We start from the raw sequence: 19,366 nt of genomic DNA on the forward strand, positions 1-19,366 counted from the left end.
ATTTTGTGTATTTCAGGAATCAAAACTTTATACATGTAAAGAAGAAATGAGAAAAACAGCAACAAATTTGGCTTTGCAAATGATAGTTTGGGTGGTTTGAAAGAATGTCCATAATCAGTCACTATTTTTATATTAATTTAGTTGGCTCTTCATGCATCATGTAATTGCATCAAGAATAAAGCATTTACTTTTAATTTCAATTTTTTTCTATTCTCCGTGTCTAAGCACAAAGTATCTCTCCTTTAGCAACAACACATAAACATATTTCATATTGTGAATGGGTAAATCCATGCATAAAAACAAACAATACAATTTTAGGGTATAAAACTATCCTTTGATAATGAGCCAACTCCTCCCACAAGGCTTAGACACAAAGTGTCACTTGGTCAATGGGCCGTGCACATCAAAGAATCCTTCCTTAGAAGATGGGATTTGCTTTGTAGAATTTTCAACATTATTTGATGATGCTTGAAATGGAGGTTGGAGTATTGCAAGGCTCACTCACAAAGTAGGAGCCACCCTAAAATAAATAAAATAAATAAATGAAAACTCTAGTTCCATGGTCTAAATCTTAAAAATGGAATAAAATAATAATAAATCATGTAATATACAAAACTCGTACAGCTCTCCTTCCCAGAATCACTGAATACATATCACCTATATATGCAATGAAAATCAGTTTGGTGGTTTTGCTTTAAAGTTTGAAGTGAAAGCATAGATTGGAGCTCGTTCGAAACATACATTTCCACAACGGCAACACGTGAGGGTGAAGGGAGCGCATAGGAACGGGGTTGTTCCCGAGGGAGGGAACGGGGAGGGAGCATCCCAGAACCAGAAGCCCACCCAGAGGGGCTGAGAGACTGGAAGTGAGTGAGCGAGTGAGAGTGAGTGAGTGAGACTGGAGTGAGTGAGACTGAGACCCAGTAAGTAAGTAAGTGAGTGTGCGAGTGCGTGAGTGAGTGCAACAGCACTCACTTACTTACTTATTTTACTTGGATTTCTCATTCATCCACATACTCATCCATCCATATATCTATCCATCCATATATCTATCCATCCATTCTTTCATTCAGTCATAGTTGGACGCAGAGAAATGAACAGAACGACGGTGTTCTTTTCGCCCTTCTCCAGGAATTGGGATTGACTACTCGTGGGGGTCAAAGAGAGGGGGCAACATTTATGCACATAATTAAATGCTCGGTCATTCATCAATCTATCCTTCCTACCTTCATTCCTAGTCTATTAGTAGGTGTAGCTGTGTGTGTGTGAGTGTGAGGGAGTGAGCGTGCTATATTTGCCTTGAGAGAATCTTATTCAATCATTTGGTTGTAGCCAAGAAGCCTTCCTGCACAGGCACTGTAGCCAACTTGGAGAGGGGTCTGGCCCCTCCCCACACCCCACACCCAAGGCTGGCTGGCTTGGGAACCGTTCCCATGTTCTCCACTCAGTAGTCTGATGGTTGCCCCTGGCCCCCTTGCTTGGGTGCGTGTGGTGGTGGTGTGCCCCTTGGACGTTCCCCTGCACAGGAACGAATCAATGACCTGGTTCCCCTACAAGGTGCTAGCCTGGGAACAACATGCGGGAGAACAACTTCTCATAATGCTTCTGATTCCAACCCCAGGCGTGCTTGAAACAGTGATACTCATTCCCATGGATTCTGCCCAGAATCGTCTTATGAAGCAGCCTGGCTTATAAGCCTGACAAGCTTGCTTTGCTTTGCTTGCCTCACGAGTGATGCCCAAAGGAATGTGGTTCAATCACCCCTCCCACCCCACGTCACCATCGTTGCTTTTCCTTTCTCTTCTTAAATGGGTTTCCTTTATTTTTGGCTTCCTGGTTTCTTTCTGGTGTACTAATGTTATGTTTCTTAAATTGCATCGTCTTGGATCAAATCTTACATTAAAGGCGTTATTCCGATCTGGGTCGAGGAAGTGAATAATTCAGCTCAAGATGGATAACTCTAAACCAGACAAAATGGGGGGAGGAAAGAAGAGAAAAGAAAGAAAAAGGGCTCTTGAGAGAAAAGTGAACTTTATTGCGAAAGATGAAGGAGAGAAGGAAGAGCCTGTGTTGTTGTTGTTGTTGTTGTTGTTGTTTTTACAATAATAGAAACCCACATTGAAGAAGGGAGGAGGTTATTGCTAGGAATAAACCCAATGTCTAGTTCTATCAATATCGTGTTCCGATGGAAGATGTCCAAGTGTAATCACCTACAAAGAGCCATGCCACAACCAACATGGGGTAGTGGGGAGCTCTTTGTGGTAGTCCAGGGCCATAGAAGGTGCTAATTCTTTACTTTTATTTTATTTATTTGTTTATTATTGTTTTGTGCTTACTCTTCTTCTCATGTGGGTAAAATTAATTTTGTATCATTGGATTTGATGTTGTTGGATACCCACCATCCTTTCACTTCTCGAAAATGGAAAGTTCATCGCTAAACCTAAAAGAACACACGTGTCAAAAGCCGCCACGGCCACGTCGGAAATCGAATTTTTGAACCCCGTTTTAGGGTTTCGTCCCAGGAAGGTGGTTGTGTTGTTGTCTTCTTCGTGATCTGAATTTTAGGGTTTTAAATGCGGTGACTGCCGTTGTCCTTCCGTGTGCCTTTGACTGGCAGAATCAGCAGCGGGTTGGCGCTGGGCTCGTGGCGTGGATCTCTGTTTCTCTGTCGCTGCGGACGTGACAGAAACTCACAGCCTTTTCACAGCCTTTTTGTGAGTTTACAGTGGGAGGGCAGTGGACAAAGACTGAGGTGAGAGCAAGCGAACTGCAGTACAGGGCTTAGGATCTCTAATCCGGTCTGGCAGTGCGCGATTGTTCGTTTCTCGATCGGGCGCTGCAATGGCTGACAACATGATTGCTTCTGCGTGTTCACTGAGTCTGTATCACCCTTGCTGCAAAATTGCAATGCTATGGCAGCATATTTCATGTTTTTTTACACGTTGGTTGTTCAGTTCCGGTGGATTGCATGAGAGTAGAATCTATGGGATCTCACGTGTGAAAATCCACGTCGGGGGTCCTGGCTCAGAGGCTGGGCGAAAAGACTTCCAGTGATGCAAGAGAGTTGATTTTTTTGGACCGGTGCGGTGTATTTTTGAGCAACTGACTGGCCACGTATGTTGTGAATCGGATTTCTTCCTACCTCTTCATTTTCCCTGCCTCCAGGAATGGGTTCATCCAAAGTGGGTTTTGATCCGGATTGTAATTTGTACTTGTGAAGGAAATCAAACGGCAGATGATACGCAAACCAATTATGTTGAAGGTGATGCGTTTTAGAAAGTTTGCCTGGCAATGTTGTCATTGTGGGAGCAGGCTGGTTGGACTAGGACAGCTTTGACACTGTGCAGCCTTACAAGCTTACCATGTCAGATCACATTAACCCAACAGCATCAGAGCCATATCATAGCAGCAGATTCTTCAAGTCTGCTGCAAAGCTGGTGTTTCCTAACTCACTTATTGAGAGGGTTCATTTCATGATTTTAGCCACTGAATGACAACGTATGTGTGTGTGTGTGTGCATGAGTTTTGTCTGCAAGGTTGGCAGAGCATGATGTTTGGAAGCAAACTAAAAATTTGCTCTAGTGACGTAGTTAAATATCTTCTTCAGGTGTTTTACGTCAGGTCAACCGAGGAGGGTATCAGTCGGTTTTTCTTTTTGAAGAGGATCATGAAAAAAAGAAAAAAAAGAAAAAAAAATGCTGACAGTGCCGACTTCAAGATAAATGATAAAAGCAAATAAGAAAAAAAAAAGAAAAAAAAGAAAAAAATCTGTCTCATGACTTTTCGCATTCGCAACTTTCAGAAAGACCTCGAGTAGAGACGGACTCTGGTGATGATGGCGGATGCCGAAATGCTGATTTGACACACTCGTACACGCTCAGTCGAAGTCGCAGGCAAAAACCCATAAAACAGCTTGAAAGGCCAAGTTCCGCCTCTGTCAGTGCCATCTCTGTCAAATCCGTAAGAGCTCCTTGACGCCCCTCGTGAGAACTTCGTTACTTTCTCGAAGAGCTGCCCAAGCTTCCTTTGTACATCAGGAAACATCGCTTTGCATCCTTTGCATTCACCTACTTCACCTGCGACCATCCACATCAGTGAAGACCTGCTGTTTCTATTTCAAAATCGCACTTCGCCATTGCTGCACAGACATTTGGATTTGGCTTCCACAGGACCCAAGGGCAGATGGAAAGAAGCAAAACCGGGTTCCTACATTAACTTCAATTTTGGATCCATCACCTGCAGACCTCACTGTTGCACACAACATAAGGACTAAATTCGTCTCGATGGGAAAGAACCGAAGTACGCTACAAGCAGAAGTAATCAAGAAGCATTCTGATATTTGCTTCCGAGCAGGTCGCCAGTAAGTTCTAGGAGGTGCATGTGTGAAGTGTAGAGAAAGATGTGGATACGTTGTTCAGAGTTCGGCAGTGACGCTGGCTTTTAAGAACAAACAACATCGAATGGTCTCGGGGATCACAACACATTGCCAAGCGTGTTTTAATTTTAATTAATTTTATTTTATCAAGAGGCTCCCGATCGGCAATCAATCGGCCGATATTTCATCGGTAAAATTTCAATTCATTTATCATCTCCACTAAATGAACAAGATGTTTCGCAGAATGATGAATTCTCACAGTGAACAAACGCATTCCAGTACCACGGACTGTAAGAAAATCTCGATTCACCCATTCTTAGGAACACGACAATAATTTCGTTTCGACCAACACAATGCTCTCGCGAAAAAAAGGCTTACAAACTCACTCCACTCACGCTTTCAGGTGATCTACATCTCTTTGTTCCCTCCTGTGTCTGCATTGTTCTGCTTCCGTTGACGCAAAACGGCAAGTTACTCTTCCTCAATCACAAACATGACGCAGAGAATTCCGTCATCAGAGTATTGATTAGAAGAGCTCACGAAGTCTTCATGACATCCCCGCTACAAAGATATCTAAGCAGCCGCAGACCGGCCTTTGCACCACCCTCAAACTAAAAAATTGCAACCACAAAGAAAAGAAGAAAGGCAAACAACACCGAGCGGGAAACAGCAAACCCCACTTTCTTGCACCAGAACTTTTTCCCCCTTGCATCCAGGCTCTATTTCGATGTGGCCCCTGGAAGAGTGGCCCTTGTTTCGATACATTTCCTTGACAGTTCCTCCGGAGTCTATAAATGTGCAGGCATGTGAAGGTGGAATCAAAGTGTGTGATCTAACACACATTTTTTAATACCGGTAGCAGCAAGTTGCTGATGGGTACTGCTGGAATCATCCACATCTCGTTGCAATCATGTTCCGATGTCCCTCTCTTTTAAGGCAGCTTGTTGTTATCATCGATACCCATAAGCGGTGATTGTAGAAGAGTGGCCGACTTTGTAACATGTGGTAAATTTTTCTCTCAACTGCCTTTACAGCTCGATGGGTTAACTGTCTAGAGCTGCGATTTCATCTGAAGTGAAGGATACTTCCAATGGCTGAAGTAGTGTGTGTGATGATGGGGATTCTGAAAGAAGGAAGAGCACACTGTATTAGGTCTGCATTGTGCCTTTCAGCACGCAGTTTTCTGTGCAAGCCGGGCGATGAGTGATGCCGAGGTATGCGGCACTGATCCTCTTTCTCTCTCGTCTTTTCAGATTGATGCAATGGATCGGTGGTTCTCGCTTTGCGTTTTGCAGCGAGGGCCGAGCACGCCACAAATCTTATTGATCAAGAAACAAATGCTTGTATAACCATTCAGTTCTGTTACTTCATGATTCCCTGGTACTTTATCCATTTTATGCACATCGCCGTAATTACGAAATAACTCGGTGAGATTATACCCATCATTCGGGGAATAAATCGAATGATTCGGGGAGGGCCTACTTTAGGCATGTCAAGGAAGTTGAATCTTTTCACCGACTTTGTCCAAGGAAGGACTGCATGTTTGGCCAGTTCTCTGTCCCTCATCCTGCTTTTCTTAACTCAGTTTGCTTGTGTACATGCACGAGAGCAGAAAAATTGAACGCTATCGAGTTTTATGTGTAGGCACAAAACAGTTGAGCGCTGATATTCCAAACCGTCTTGATGACGTGAGTTGTATACTGCTTGTGAGATGTTCATCGGGCATTTTTGCGGAGCCCGCAACTCGAAGGATGGAGCGCGCCTGCTTCTGGAAAAGGACATCTTATATTTGACCGTAACCTGACACTAATTCGTTTTTTGATCTCTTCTTGTTATGCGTTATGCATAGCCAAATGTAGCAGGGACGACCGCTTTATTTCTATGGAAAAGCTACTGTACTCTATTTTGAATTCGTCAAAGTTCTGTTTACTTGTCAGAGTGAAGGGTTGCCATCCTTAGTCAAAAGAAACGGAATCGTTCGATGTGGAATTTTCTTATGAGCCTGTCTTTTTGCCGCCGTGGTTGCAAAAGTTTCCTGAGATGGTCTTGTTCCTGGTGACGCTTTAATTGCGCTTACGTTGTTTGCTTCAAGTTCGAGTACCTTCGAAAATATGTCGGAATTGCAGGCAGTTCTTTGCATCTCGTCGGTTTGAAGAATTCTGCTGTTCGAAATTGTCTTCTTTGATTCAATTCCCGCTTCATAGAACTTTCGCAATATGGAAGAAAAGAGAGAGTAAGGAACAAATTCAATTATCTACAACTCTGACAAGCATGCAAGCTAGCTTCGCTGATAAGAACGCGGGGCAAATCTTCATGCTGCCGGCCATTCATCCTGAAGGATGCAACGTGTGCCAAACGAACACAGAGACCGTGGGCGGAACAGGACGCCATATAAGCAGATGCAACGAGAGCCAAATCTCGCTCAGCACCGTGTGACGACAGACCTTTTTCTGCGCATTGACTTGGAGCAGGGGAGGAAAACCTGGACCCAGCTCCAAGTCAAAGAGAATTTCTCGCTATCAACATTTCGCAACGTGTTTCGAGTGTGATTGCGTTGTCGCAGCCATTCAATACGGAATAGGTGTCTACGATGTGCCCTAATTCGTGGTTTAGCTCTCTTTGACCATTGTTTAGCAGGCTGCCATGTACCTCACTCGCGAATCCTTTTTTTTTTTTTTTCTTTTTGTTGACTATCCCCCAAGTGCAAGTCCTGTTTCTACCGAACTATGACTGACCTTCTTATGTGCAAGACATCTCGAGGTTTTGACTTTCTGAACAGGTTTCACCCTTTCTTTCAAAAATCCGAGGCGCGTAAAACACAACGCTACGCAATGTGGTCATTCGCTGAAGTTCGTGAGCTGCCAATTTCGCTTGTCACTGGTAGGTTCTGATAGTTCCTGTGCTGTACACACTGTCCCTCGTTTTGGTAGTTTTACCAGTTTTTGACCTAGGAGTAGAGTTCAGATGGCTTTGTATTGGTCTAGAAGAGACCCAATTGTGCATACCAAGCTCATGATGCTGGGTTTGTTTAGCAGCAAGAGCGTATTCAGACCGCCTGCACACACTTCTTGAAAACTTTGGGGTCAATGGTTTCACTCTTCTGCCAGTACTCATTCCTCACCATTTCGCAAACCAGAAGAAGATGTCAAGTCAGTCCGTCGGGTATGAATCACGAACTCGCGATCATCTACAGATCTGCAAATCTTTCACTGACCGGCATCTGAGAGCCATGTCACATCGCTGTGCGCTGTTCCCAAAGTCGTTTTTTGCAACAAAGTCGCCTCCACCGTTTTACTCCGCTGTGGGACCAGCGGTCACGCAAGCTGGGGCCCATGCTTTTCCCCATCCACAGCGATCATCCGCCGATGTGCTCTACTTTGGTCCAATTCGGGAACCCATTCGATAGGTTCAATCAAGAGGATCTTACCACCGAGCACCGAATCGTATCAGACCACAGTCTCGTGGTGCTGTAATGATTCTGTTGACACTGTAGATGCTGGATACGCATTTGTCAACTGTATTTGTGATGTATTTCGTAACCGTCAATATGTACAGGACGGATGGGTTAAACTTAGCGCATAAAGGAGGAGCAAAGTCTGCATCACAATTTGGAGTCTTGGATTTCGCAAATGGAGTCTGATCCGTCCTGGTCGCTGTTCCAGGTTTTCATGATATGTGCACAAGGCAGAAGTGGAAGCTGAAAACGTATCTAATATTCTACACTCTTGTTTGAGGACGTTGGGTGTTCGGGGAGGGGAGGGGTGAGGGGAGTCCAACTTTCGCCACAAGGGGAGTGCCAGCTGCTGATCAGAGGTTGCTGCTGATTACAGACATGCACATCTGCAAGGCTTAAAAAAAAAACACAGCATTCATCACCGAGGTAGTACTCTTAATGGAAGTCATGGAAGTCCCTCGCTACGGCTGATCGAAGTGTGCTTGTGGGGGTTCATGCGAAGGTGGTGAAGGTGGAGCCTGCCGAGAGGTTGATGGAACATGTTGCGACGAAGCTTGCAAAACCTGAAGGTGCCATCGAGGACCAGACTTGTCGGGTATTCGTTCACTCGTCCATTCACATGTGTGTTTTGAATCTCTCTTTCAAGCTCATCGCTGCCCATCTGGTTGCTAGAGCCGCGAGTGAGCCCAAATCGTTTAGAATGTATATGCTGGCAGAAACCCCAAAAGAGAATTAGAATGCAAAAGCATACGTCATCTGGCTACTGTGGCTTGTGCCCAAGCTGTAACAATGGTTGTCATAGAAGCTGGCTGCACGGGGGATCACAAGGAGGATGAAGAGGATCGGACCGTGGTTTCCACCAGCGCCTCCAGAAATAGGAGACGGCGGGTCGAGAATTGGACCTACATTCCTCGCCTTCCCGATGACATCGCGATGGAAGTATTGTGTCGTCTGCCCCCTCGCTCCCACGCCCTTCTGCAGGGTGTTTGCCGGAAGTGGAAGGACGTCGTGAACAGTACGTTGCTCTATGAGCAGCGCAAGGAGAGAGGCACAACTGTCCACTTTCTGTGCTTGCTGCAAGCTGCTTCTCAGGTAGATTTGAAGCAACACCCCGTGTACAATGTCAGCTTGCTCCAACTGGGACAGCGCAGCGATTGGGAGAGGCTCCCTCCAATCCCTGAGTATCGTGATTTAGGGCTTCCTCTCTTCTGTAAGTTCGCAGCCGTGAAAGGGAGGCTCGTCGTAGTTGGAGGGTGGAACCCTGCCACTTGGGAGACGCTTCGGTCGGTCTGTGTGTTTAATTTCAGCACCTGGACATGGCGGCGAGCGTCCGACATGCTCAGCACGAGATCCTTCTTCGCCTGTGCATCAGTCGATGATTTCGTTTTCGTGGCCGGAGGTCACGACAACACGAAACGTGTACTTCCTTCCGCCGAGAGATACAACATCCAGAGTGATTCCTGGGAGGTTCTACCGCGGATGCACGAATATCGAGACGAATGCATGGAAGCTGTGATGGGCGGGAAGTTTTACGCTATCAGTGGATACCCCAGATTGATGCACTGCCAGCACGTCACGAGTGCTGAGGTTTACGACCCTCTCAAGCGGTCGTGGTCGCGGATCGAGAACCTGTTGAATGTCGGCCCATGTGTTGTTGTAAGCGCCGCCGAACGCCTCTACGCAGTGCGCGATCAGGAGCTCCTCTCGTATCGTTCCAATGACAATACTTGGAGGTTATTAGACAAGTTGCCTGAGGGCGATGAGGGCATCTCCGCAGCATTGTGCATGACATCTTTCGGCTCGAGCCTTGTGTTGACAGGAGCCACGCATGACGACGAAGAGAAGTGCAAAACGTTCCTGTACCGATTACCCATTGAGACGGTGTCGAAGGGCGGTTCCGTGTGCAACAAGGGCATCTGGGAAGCACTTACCGTCAACGCTCGATTCCTCGGAATCACCCAGGCGTCTTGCGTCGTCGAAGTTTAGTCCGAAAACGTCACGACCCGCTCGGCGCACTCGATAGCGATCCAAAGCTAGGTTGACGAATTTTGGAATCCTTACGCCACCCAGTCTGGGTCATCCCTGGGGAGATAATTTCCTCCCGAAGCTTGATAACTTCACCAACCACCGACGCAAACGAAGAACACACAGCCACTGATAAGCGAAGCATCCGTAACTGACTGTGCACACAAAGACGACGAGAAACCCACAGCACTGTCCCTCAGAGCTTCGTACCCTCAAAACACGCACATCACTCTCTCGATTCACAACCGGTGCATCAAAGTGTGTCGTCGCGATAAAATCGAAAACGCCGACAGCACGCGGTCAATTCATCGTCGTGGACTGGTGGCGTGCGATGAGGGCCCCCCAACTGGTGCCGCTCCTCCTGGCCTCAAAATTTCTTCCTTCCTTCCTTTCTTTCTTAATATTAATTCGAATCCTTCGTAGGGTTTACCTCTTTTGCGTTGCTAGTAATTTTAGAAATAAAACAAGGTGTTGCATGATGATTTTAAGGCTTTGATTTAGGATAAGAAATGCAAATCTTCCTGTGCCAAGATTTTTTCCAACGGTAATTTTTTTTTAAATATGTTTATTTATTTACTTTCCTTCTTTCTAACTTTTGAAAATTTTAGAAAATACAGGAGGTCTATTAGAGGATTTTTTAAAATGTGTTTTTTGCAGAGCATTGTGCGAATAAATATAAAAATAAATATATATATTTTTTTCTCACAAAATGCAAATGAATTCTAAATGTTATATTCTACAGTGTCTATGTTTCCTATTTGGAGGTCTTGGAATTCAATCAGTTATATATTGTTTTGAAGTATGCACTAACTACAAGGGATTATAGTACTTCAATATCACATGTTTGGGATATATTATCACTAAATATTACTTGTTGTATGTAGAAAAAAAAGACCAAGACTCTTATTGTAGCCAATTTATTACTTAATTGATATCAAAGGTTTATATCCTACTTTGTACTCTTTGAGCTAATTGGAATTATTTTAGAAGAATTAAAAATAGTTTAGTTTTTTTAATACATTACAAAGTAAACTTTTTAATGATCACACTCTTTCATTGCTCTGTTTTTTCTTATACAAAATTAGGAAAAAAAGAATTGATTTGTTTTTGGCTTTGATTTTATCTCATGACATTTTATATTTTATTTATAATTTAGAAAAAAAGACTTTATATTGCCAAGTAATTTAATCTAATATATGATTTTCAAATAAAGTTACACCGTTTTTGGCATTTTATTCCTCTATATTACATAAACTATACCAGTAGAAGTCCAAATTTAACATTTGAATTTAAAATAAATAAATAGAGATATAGTAGTAGTTTAAGAGCTTTGCAATTTAATGACTTTACACATAAGAAGAAATACATGGTAATGTGTATTCCTATTTATTAGATATTGGACATAATTTAAGGCTTTTGTTTGTAAGTTTGCTCTTAATATACATGTTTATTTGGTTAATATACTAATTATTTAGGAATTTTTACTATATGTATTAAAAATTCAACTTTTAATTCTTTTGTAGAATCTTACTACAATTTGAAGTGAATTAGAAAAAAAAACTATGCAATATGATAATGATTAAAGATTGAAACCTATTCCATAGCCTTGTAAGGACAATGACAATTTTTTAATAGGTTTAGTCTATCAAAGAAGGATTTTTAAAACAAAATTATTCTACAAGATTCGTATGTGGGATCTAAGTATGTCTCTTTAGCCACAATCCATATTAAATTTGATTAGATATAACATGTAGTTAAGTTCCACAAAATGACTAGTTAAAAATTTGTATATAAAGTATGCAATAATATTTTTTCAAATTTTGTAAGTTCATTTTTACATTTTAAATCCTGTAAAAAATTTGGATTATAATATTGTCATCCAAATAATATTTAGGCTTTATTTTCATATATTCTAAATGATTAGTTTATTTGAATCTTATATTTGATAAAAATAATTAGATTTAATTATCTAAGTATTATAGTTTTTAGTATCTATCTAGTTGATAGTATAGTAAAGAAGTTTTTCACGTCTATTAGATTGAAATCCTTATTAGTGATTTGTTAATTAGCTATTTTGTTAAATCTTTGGTTTTGTATTAGCATTCCTTTGTCTGTAAAGAATTACATCTATGTCTTTAAATGGTGTATATTTTATTTAAAGGCCCTTTCTACATCATAATAAAATGTAAAATGGTAGCTATAATTTTATTAAAAATCAATAAAAAATATTCTATTAAAGTTAATGTGTGTTGAATACTAATAATTTATTTAATATTAAATTCTCTCATTAAAAAAAAGGTTTCAATCACAATAAATTTGATTTTAATGCCAAATAAGAAACTAGGAGAATTAGTAATTCTTTTAGAATTATGCTACTGATATATGCATATATATATATGCATATATATATATATATATATATAGATAGATAGATATAAAAGTCTACATATATAAAAGTCTATATATTTAAATAATAAAATACTACATGATATTTTTAAAAAATTAATATTAAAATAAAAATAAAATAATTATATAAATGAAAAGACCAATGTAGACATATTTATATTTATATATATATATATATATATATATATGCATATATATACATACACACACACACACACACACATATATATATATATATATATATATATAAACATAAGAATATTAAATTGAACCATTATCAATAAAAAATTATTAGTCATTTAACATCCTTACAAACTTCTCTTCTTAGCATACATCTTCTACCAATCTTTCTTCATAGTTCACTTCCAACTTCCCTCCAATGTAAAACAATCTTCTAGTTATTTGTATCTATCTTTCCAACTAACATTTCAAATTTAAATCTCTTGTTCTTCATTTGAGTAGCTTCATTATAATTGTTACCAAGGATTCTATTTTCTACCACTTTCACCCCCTTGTTGAATAACTATATCACTAAGTACAAAATTAACAAATTGGTGAGAGAGTAGAAAGTCCTAGGGAAATAAGTATCTATAGAGATAAGTAAGTTGATTTAAGTTTTAAGTAGATTGATCTAATATATATGAAACTGAATATTTTTAAACTACTTAAGATTAAATTAAATATTAATTAAAATATTTAAAAAAAGAATCCAATATACAAGAGGATTATATTAATTTCTTTAGAAAAATAAAATAAAATAAAATAAAAGTGAAGGAGATAGAGACATAAAGAAAAAAGAGCAAAAAATTAAAAAAATTAATTTTGTGGTAGGAAAGAGTCCTTAATAAATATGTAAGTTTTACCTTAAAATCACATAAGTATAATATTGAAACAATGCTTATTATTAGATTAAATAATAAAAATAGTTTAAAAATAAAGAAAATAGTGAAAAATAATAGATGTTTAATCTTGTTGAAATATACATATCAGATTAGTTATTTTGTAACATATTTCTAGTATTAATTATAATTTTATTTAGATTCATTATATATATATATATATATATATATATATATATAATATTATGATATCAATATTTATTTTTAATATTTTGATTTTATTACATTATATATTTTATCTTATATATTTATTTTTATATTTCAATTGATATTAAGATCTAATATATAGTATTATTAGTAAATCTAATTAATTAGATATTAGACCTGATTGGATAGATACTAAACATTAAATGAATCTAAATTAATAAGATCCAAATTGTGGATAAATTTCAACCATTAAGATTTAGATAATAGACAATATTAGACTAGTAGAATCTAAAAATATAAAAAACTTGGTATTTTGTTATGTGAAATTTAGTTTTACTATAACTTCATGTGAAAGTAATTTTAATTTACCTTAAATTTTTTCTTGTAATTAAAAAGAATATATAATGTATTTGAAAACACTTGTTTCTACAATCATAACCTTCTTAAAGTCTTCAAGAAAATCAAATTTTATTAATCAATCACTTAATTAATCAATCAATTAATATCCATGGATGACCTTACTTTGATAACTTTCAAGGTTGTTTATATGTCCTTTACTCATCTCTAAGATATTTGAGTGTATTTCTAGCTCTTGGATATGGATCTTACTAATATTCTTTAAGCCACTACCAATATTAATCAAACATCAAATGATATTCACAAAAATCCTAAAAACTCCTAAAATTTCTTATAATAATTCGAAAAAAATCTATCAATCTTTAATAGAATTCTAATCAAATCCAAAAATTTATAGCCAAAGCCTAATTAATCTTTAGAAAAATCCTATCTTAATCCTAACTAAAATCTATAAAAAGTAAATATAAATTCTAATAAATTTCTAATTAGATACTTACCAAATCTTAACCAAATCCTAAAGAAACCTTTTTTGAACTCTAATCAAATCTTTATCAACTATAAAAATCTATTAAAAAATTAAAATCTAATTACTTATTAATTAATTATTGAACTTATCTTAAACTTTATAAAAAAATTAATTCTAAGCTAAAAATATGTGAATTGTTTTTGAAAAGAATCACACTAAAAAATAGTAAGAAAAGTCAAAATTATGCTAATGGATTAGATAGTCTTTGATTTCCAACCTTAATGTTAAGATCTTGGTTCTAATATTACCTTCTTATGAAAAAATAGAGCAAGTTTTTGAAGGTCATATGCACTTCTTAGGCTATTTGGATATTTTTAAACACTATAGTAAACTCAAAAATCCAAAATAATAGTAGTACTAGTAGACAATAGAAAGACTAGCAATTATTCTAGTCCTTATTTGAAGGAAGGTGTACAAGTTTTATATGGGTTATAGCACCTTGGCTATAGGTAGGAGAATAAGACTAAGACCTTGAAGCCTCTCTAGGAGACCCATATACACTACTTGTGAGTCTTGATAAGGCTCAAATTCTTGATTTCTTAAGCAACTTATTCTTGAGGTAAAAATTATTCATTTAATTTTTAAAATATTTTTATTATATTTTAAAATTATGATAATTTATTCATATTAATTTGAATTTATATATTTTTTATGTCATTGGATAGATAAAAAAAATTACCTAATTAAATATATATATTTTTATTTTTTATATTTATATTTTTATTGGATAAAAATCTATTAAATAAATTATAATTAATTTTATTGTATGTAATATCTTAATTGCAATTATTTCACATTTTGTTTTTGCTCTTCTTTTCTTCTTGTTTATTACTACTTCCAATTTATATCACCAAATACAAGCAACTTTTAATTGAAGCTATCTTATAATTTGGATTAAAAGTAATTATTACTCTCATACTTAATTTACTTAAATTCTATTAATTTTTAATCCAGTAGATCAATAAAATTTGAATTTATAATATAAATCTAACAATAATATTCTTACAATGCTAAAATTTTTTATTTTAGATGTACAACAATTAATTTTTTTAGAAAAAAATTACAAAGTATATTTTATTTTTTAAGAATGGAAATTAGCCAAATCCAATCTTTATTTTACATAACTTTTACAAAGTCATTACAAACTAAATTTCCTCTAATTAAAAAATTATAAAAATATTATTTATTTCTCTCTCTAATCTTGCAAATAAATCAAACAAATAACCATCTAATTATTGTAGGTATGTAGACTTGTGCCTTTGGATTTGGTTTTGACCTTGGTTTTCAATCAATTTTCTCAAAGTATCAATCTTAGATTTTCTTAAGCATTTTTTTCTTCACCTTTGCTTAAAGATTTTTATATGATTGTTTTTACTAATCTATCTTATTTTATATTTTTTATAATCCTATAAATTAAATACAAGTCTTTTAAGTAAATAAAGTGTAATATAAACTAAAATATTTTATATGTTATCTATGATTTTTATTAAAAATTTTACCTTAATTTTTAATAAAGTCTTTCTAGATAATTAGTTTTTATGTATTTTTTTATTTAATAGTTGTTTTGCAACATAATAATTTATTAATAAGATTTAGATAAGAATCCATTATAGATTGAATTTATTTGATTTATTTAAGAATTTAATGCTTGAAATAAAATAAATAAGATGAAAATAAAATAAAAATAACCTTAATAGAAAAGAAAAACTAATCATGATTATTAATTATAAATTTACAACAAAACTAAGTAAAAACAACTATTTTTTATATTTTATTTTATCAATTTTTTTAGAATCTTGTATCCTATTTAAATTCTATAATTTAGAATTGACTTAATATCTTTTATCTTAATCTTAATTATAATAGTAATTAGTATGGAATTTTTTAAAGTGATATATTTTAATATTTTTATTTAATAGAAATTAATAATTTTGAAATTGTTTAATATTATTATCAATTCAAATTCAAATATTATCATCTTCTTAAATCTAATAATTATTTTAAGAAAAATATCTTTTTTATAAAATAAAAATAATATTATAAGTAAAAAAATATTATATATAATATAATACAGTTTTAAAAACAAATTTACTATGTATATTATTGAAATTGTTAAAACTTAAATGATATTATTTTTTAGACCATCAAAATAATTATATTGTTAAAAATAATTCTACATGGAATGTTAGATGTCAAAGCTAAAAAACTATTAGAATATTTATACTTATAAGCCTTGCATTATTTGAATTAATGATGTATTAAGTGGCATTACAAAAATATATATAAGAATCTTAATTCTTTTTAAATTAATAATTTCTAGTCAATTTATTTAATTTTATATAGCAAGATTTTATTTCAAAAAAACATTTGATTCTATGCTTTGTTTTTAAAAAAATCGATTTTAAATAATTAATTGATAAAATACATATAAAACAGAAAGATTCTTGGAAAAAATTAAAAATTAATTTTAGACTTTTTTTCTTGTTAGAATTTTTTGGAACACTATTACTTATAGGATTAGTTTTAAATGCAAAGAATGTGTCTATAACGGCAATTGAAAGAAGGAAAAATGACCTATAGTTATTCAATAGAAAAAAAAATGAATATTGATTGATAAAATCATTGAAATAATTAAAAAAAAAGCATACATAGGTATTATAAGAAATAAAAAATAAGAAAAGAAAATATTATAAATAAAATAGATAGATGCATTGATTTATTATATAAAATAATTTAGATTTTTATAAAGAAAGATTGATTTAAATGATGATTAAAGTTGAAAATTAGTATATATATATATATATATAAAACAAAAAATTAAAATTATACATTTACATAGATATAAGTGCTATTACAAATATATTAAAGATCTAGTTACTATAATGCTATTGGTTATAAAAATATATATTAATAGATCTATTATAAAAACTTAATTAAATTAAGATACAAAATATTAATCTAAAGAATTAAAAGTTTAATAACAACCAGATTTTTTGGATTTAAAAAAGAAGAAAAGATAAATAAGATAATTTTAAAAAAAGATTATGTTTTGATTTATTTTTTAAAAATAAAGTACATATAATATGTATAAGATGATCTTTTAATATATATAAGTGATCCTAAGAGATTTTATTTTACCTATGTTTTATTTTAAATAATAATAATATTAACAATAATAATAATAATAATAATATTAATAAAAAAAATTATTAAATAAATTTTGTATTCTAGATTGAAACTTTTAAAAAAAATAATAGATTAGAAGATAAAAAATAAAATTTAAAAGTTTAAAAAATTATCATTTTTTATTTTATTTTTAGATATTCTACAATCTTTGACATAATAACTTTTATTATTATAATATTTATAAATTATAAATAATATAAATCAACAAAGATTATGTGTTTTATTTACATATCAAAGTTGATATCTATATGTTAAGGATAAGAACTTAAAGAATGTAAGCAAATATGTGAGATGTATTTCAAAGAAAGATAACATAAATAAAATGAAAAAATATGTATATTGAAGAATAAACTAGAATGGCTATTGACAAAGATAAAAATACTACATACTCTTGAAACTAGACTAGAAATAAGAAAGGAATTGATAAGAGTAAGTAAAGCCTTATTTTTTCCTCTATATATACTATCTAACAAAGAAATTACGTGACAATATTCTATAGGTCATCCAATACATACTTTAAGGACACATCTTTAACTTGCAATCCAAGATTCCAATATATATGCCACATGGTCAATTTTTACAAGAAATTGACAACTTATAAGGTAAGTGGTCAACATGTGCAATATGGTGTCAACTTGTTAGCCAAGTTTTCAACCTATCAATCACCTACACACACTTTGGAAGTCAAATCTGCATATATAAAGCTTCTAAGAAGCTTTTCCTCATAATATTATTAAATTTATGTACTTCTACTTAACTCTTCTTATTTAAGTAAATATTAGTATTAATATATATGTGTGTGATGCTTTGTAGTAATAAAATTGTGTTTATCTATTTATATGGAAATAGTTTTTTGGTATATATAGTATCTTTGTAAAAATATTATATTATGTAAAAACTAACCTAAAAATACATAAGGCATCTGATTGTGGAAGGCAAATTGTATTTGCGACAAACAAAGATTATAATAATACTAATAAGATTTAAAAAAACCTTAATTGAACTTCAAAAATCATAATTAAATCTTAATTAAATCTTAAAGAATCTTAAAAATATTCAAAAGATTTATTAGATAATTAAAAAAATATAAAAAATAATAAAAAATATTAAAATAAATTCTAAAAAACCTTGAAGTTTTTATTAAAAAATCTTAATTTTTTTAAAGAAATAATAAATAATTCTTAAGTAAATTCTAATCAAATTTATAATAACTTCTAATAAATTTAATAAAATTTTAAATAAATCTTAAAAAATTCTAAATAAACTTTGATCAAATCTTAATAAAATCTTAGATAAATTTTAAAAAATATTAATGAAGTTTTAAAAACTTTATAATTTTTTTAATGAAATCTTAAAGATACTCTAAAAATTCTAATAAAATAATGATCCAATTCTAAGCAATGTTAAGTTATCTTGAGTCAATCTTAAAAATTTAATAATTATGAATTAAGTTATTAATCTTGCTTAAAATTTTGTATACATTATAATCTTATAATGAATAAAAATAATATTTTAAAATAAAAACCAACTTACTAATTGAAAAAAAATCTCTTTAATTACTTGAGTGTTCATTGTCTTTGTTTTCTAATCTTGATGTTGATCTTCTAACAACAATAATTCCTCATTAAACTGTTTATATGTAGTCAAATTTTTAAAAAATAATTAAAAATTAAATTTGAAATCCATTTATAAAAACTTGCTTCGATCTAATCAAAAAATTAATCAAGATTAAAGAAATTTTTATTGATCTTTGAAATCTAAATTGAACAAAATTAGTATTTTTTAATTTTATCACCTCCTTAACTATTATTTATATTGATAAGATAATTTGCTATTATATTTTGAAATGAGATCTTTTATAATATAATATTTTTTTTAATCCATTAATTATATTATAACACAACAATAGCATTTTCAATGGATAGAATTAGTCTTTTATATTTGTTTAATTTGAAGATCCACATACAAATAATGTCAATGTGGTCCTAATT

The 19,366-nt window shown here is 33.6% G+C and overlaps 1 protein-coding gene and 1 non-coding gene across 2 annotated transcripts; both read left to right on the top strand.

Annotated features, from left to right (window-relative positions):
* Window positions 1-1,855: 1,855 nt before the first annotated feature.
* Window positions 1,856-6,285, top strand: LOC112291146 (uncharacterized). Its single transcript, XR_016506191.1, has 2 exons — window positions 1,856-5,589; window positions 6,020-6,285. It is a non-coding gene; the product is annotated as an uncharacterized LOC112291146 (transcript).
* A 563-nt stretch (window positions 6,286-6,848) lies between these two features.
* Window positions 6,849-10,487, top strand: LOC149987787 (F-box/kelch-repeat protein At1g15670-like). The gene has a single exon (XM_090255541.1). The coding sequence runs from the start codon at window positions 8,619-8,621 to the stop codon at window positions 9,813-9,815; it is 1,197 nt and encodes a 398-aa protein (XP_090111667.1). The 5' UTR covers window positions 6,849-8,618; the 3' UTR covers window positions 9,816-10,487.
* Window positions 10,488-19,366: the final 8,879 nt, after the last annotated feature.

Source organism: Physcomitrium patens, chromosome 14, assembly GCF_059467195.1.
Source record: "Physcomitrium patens ecotype Gransden chromosome 14, ASM5946719v1, whole genome shotgun sequence".
NCBI lineage: Eukaryota > Viridiplantae > Streptophyta > Bryopsida > Funariales > Funariaceae > Physcomitrium > Physcomitrium patens.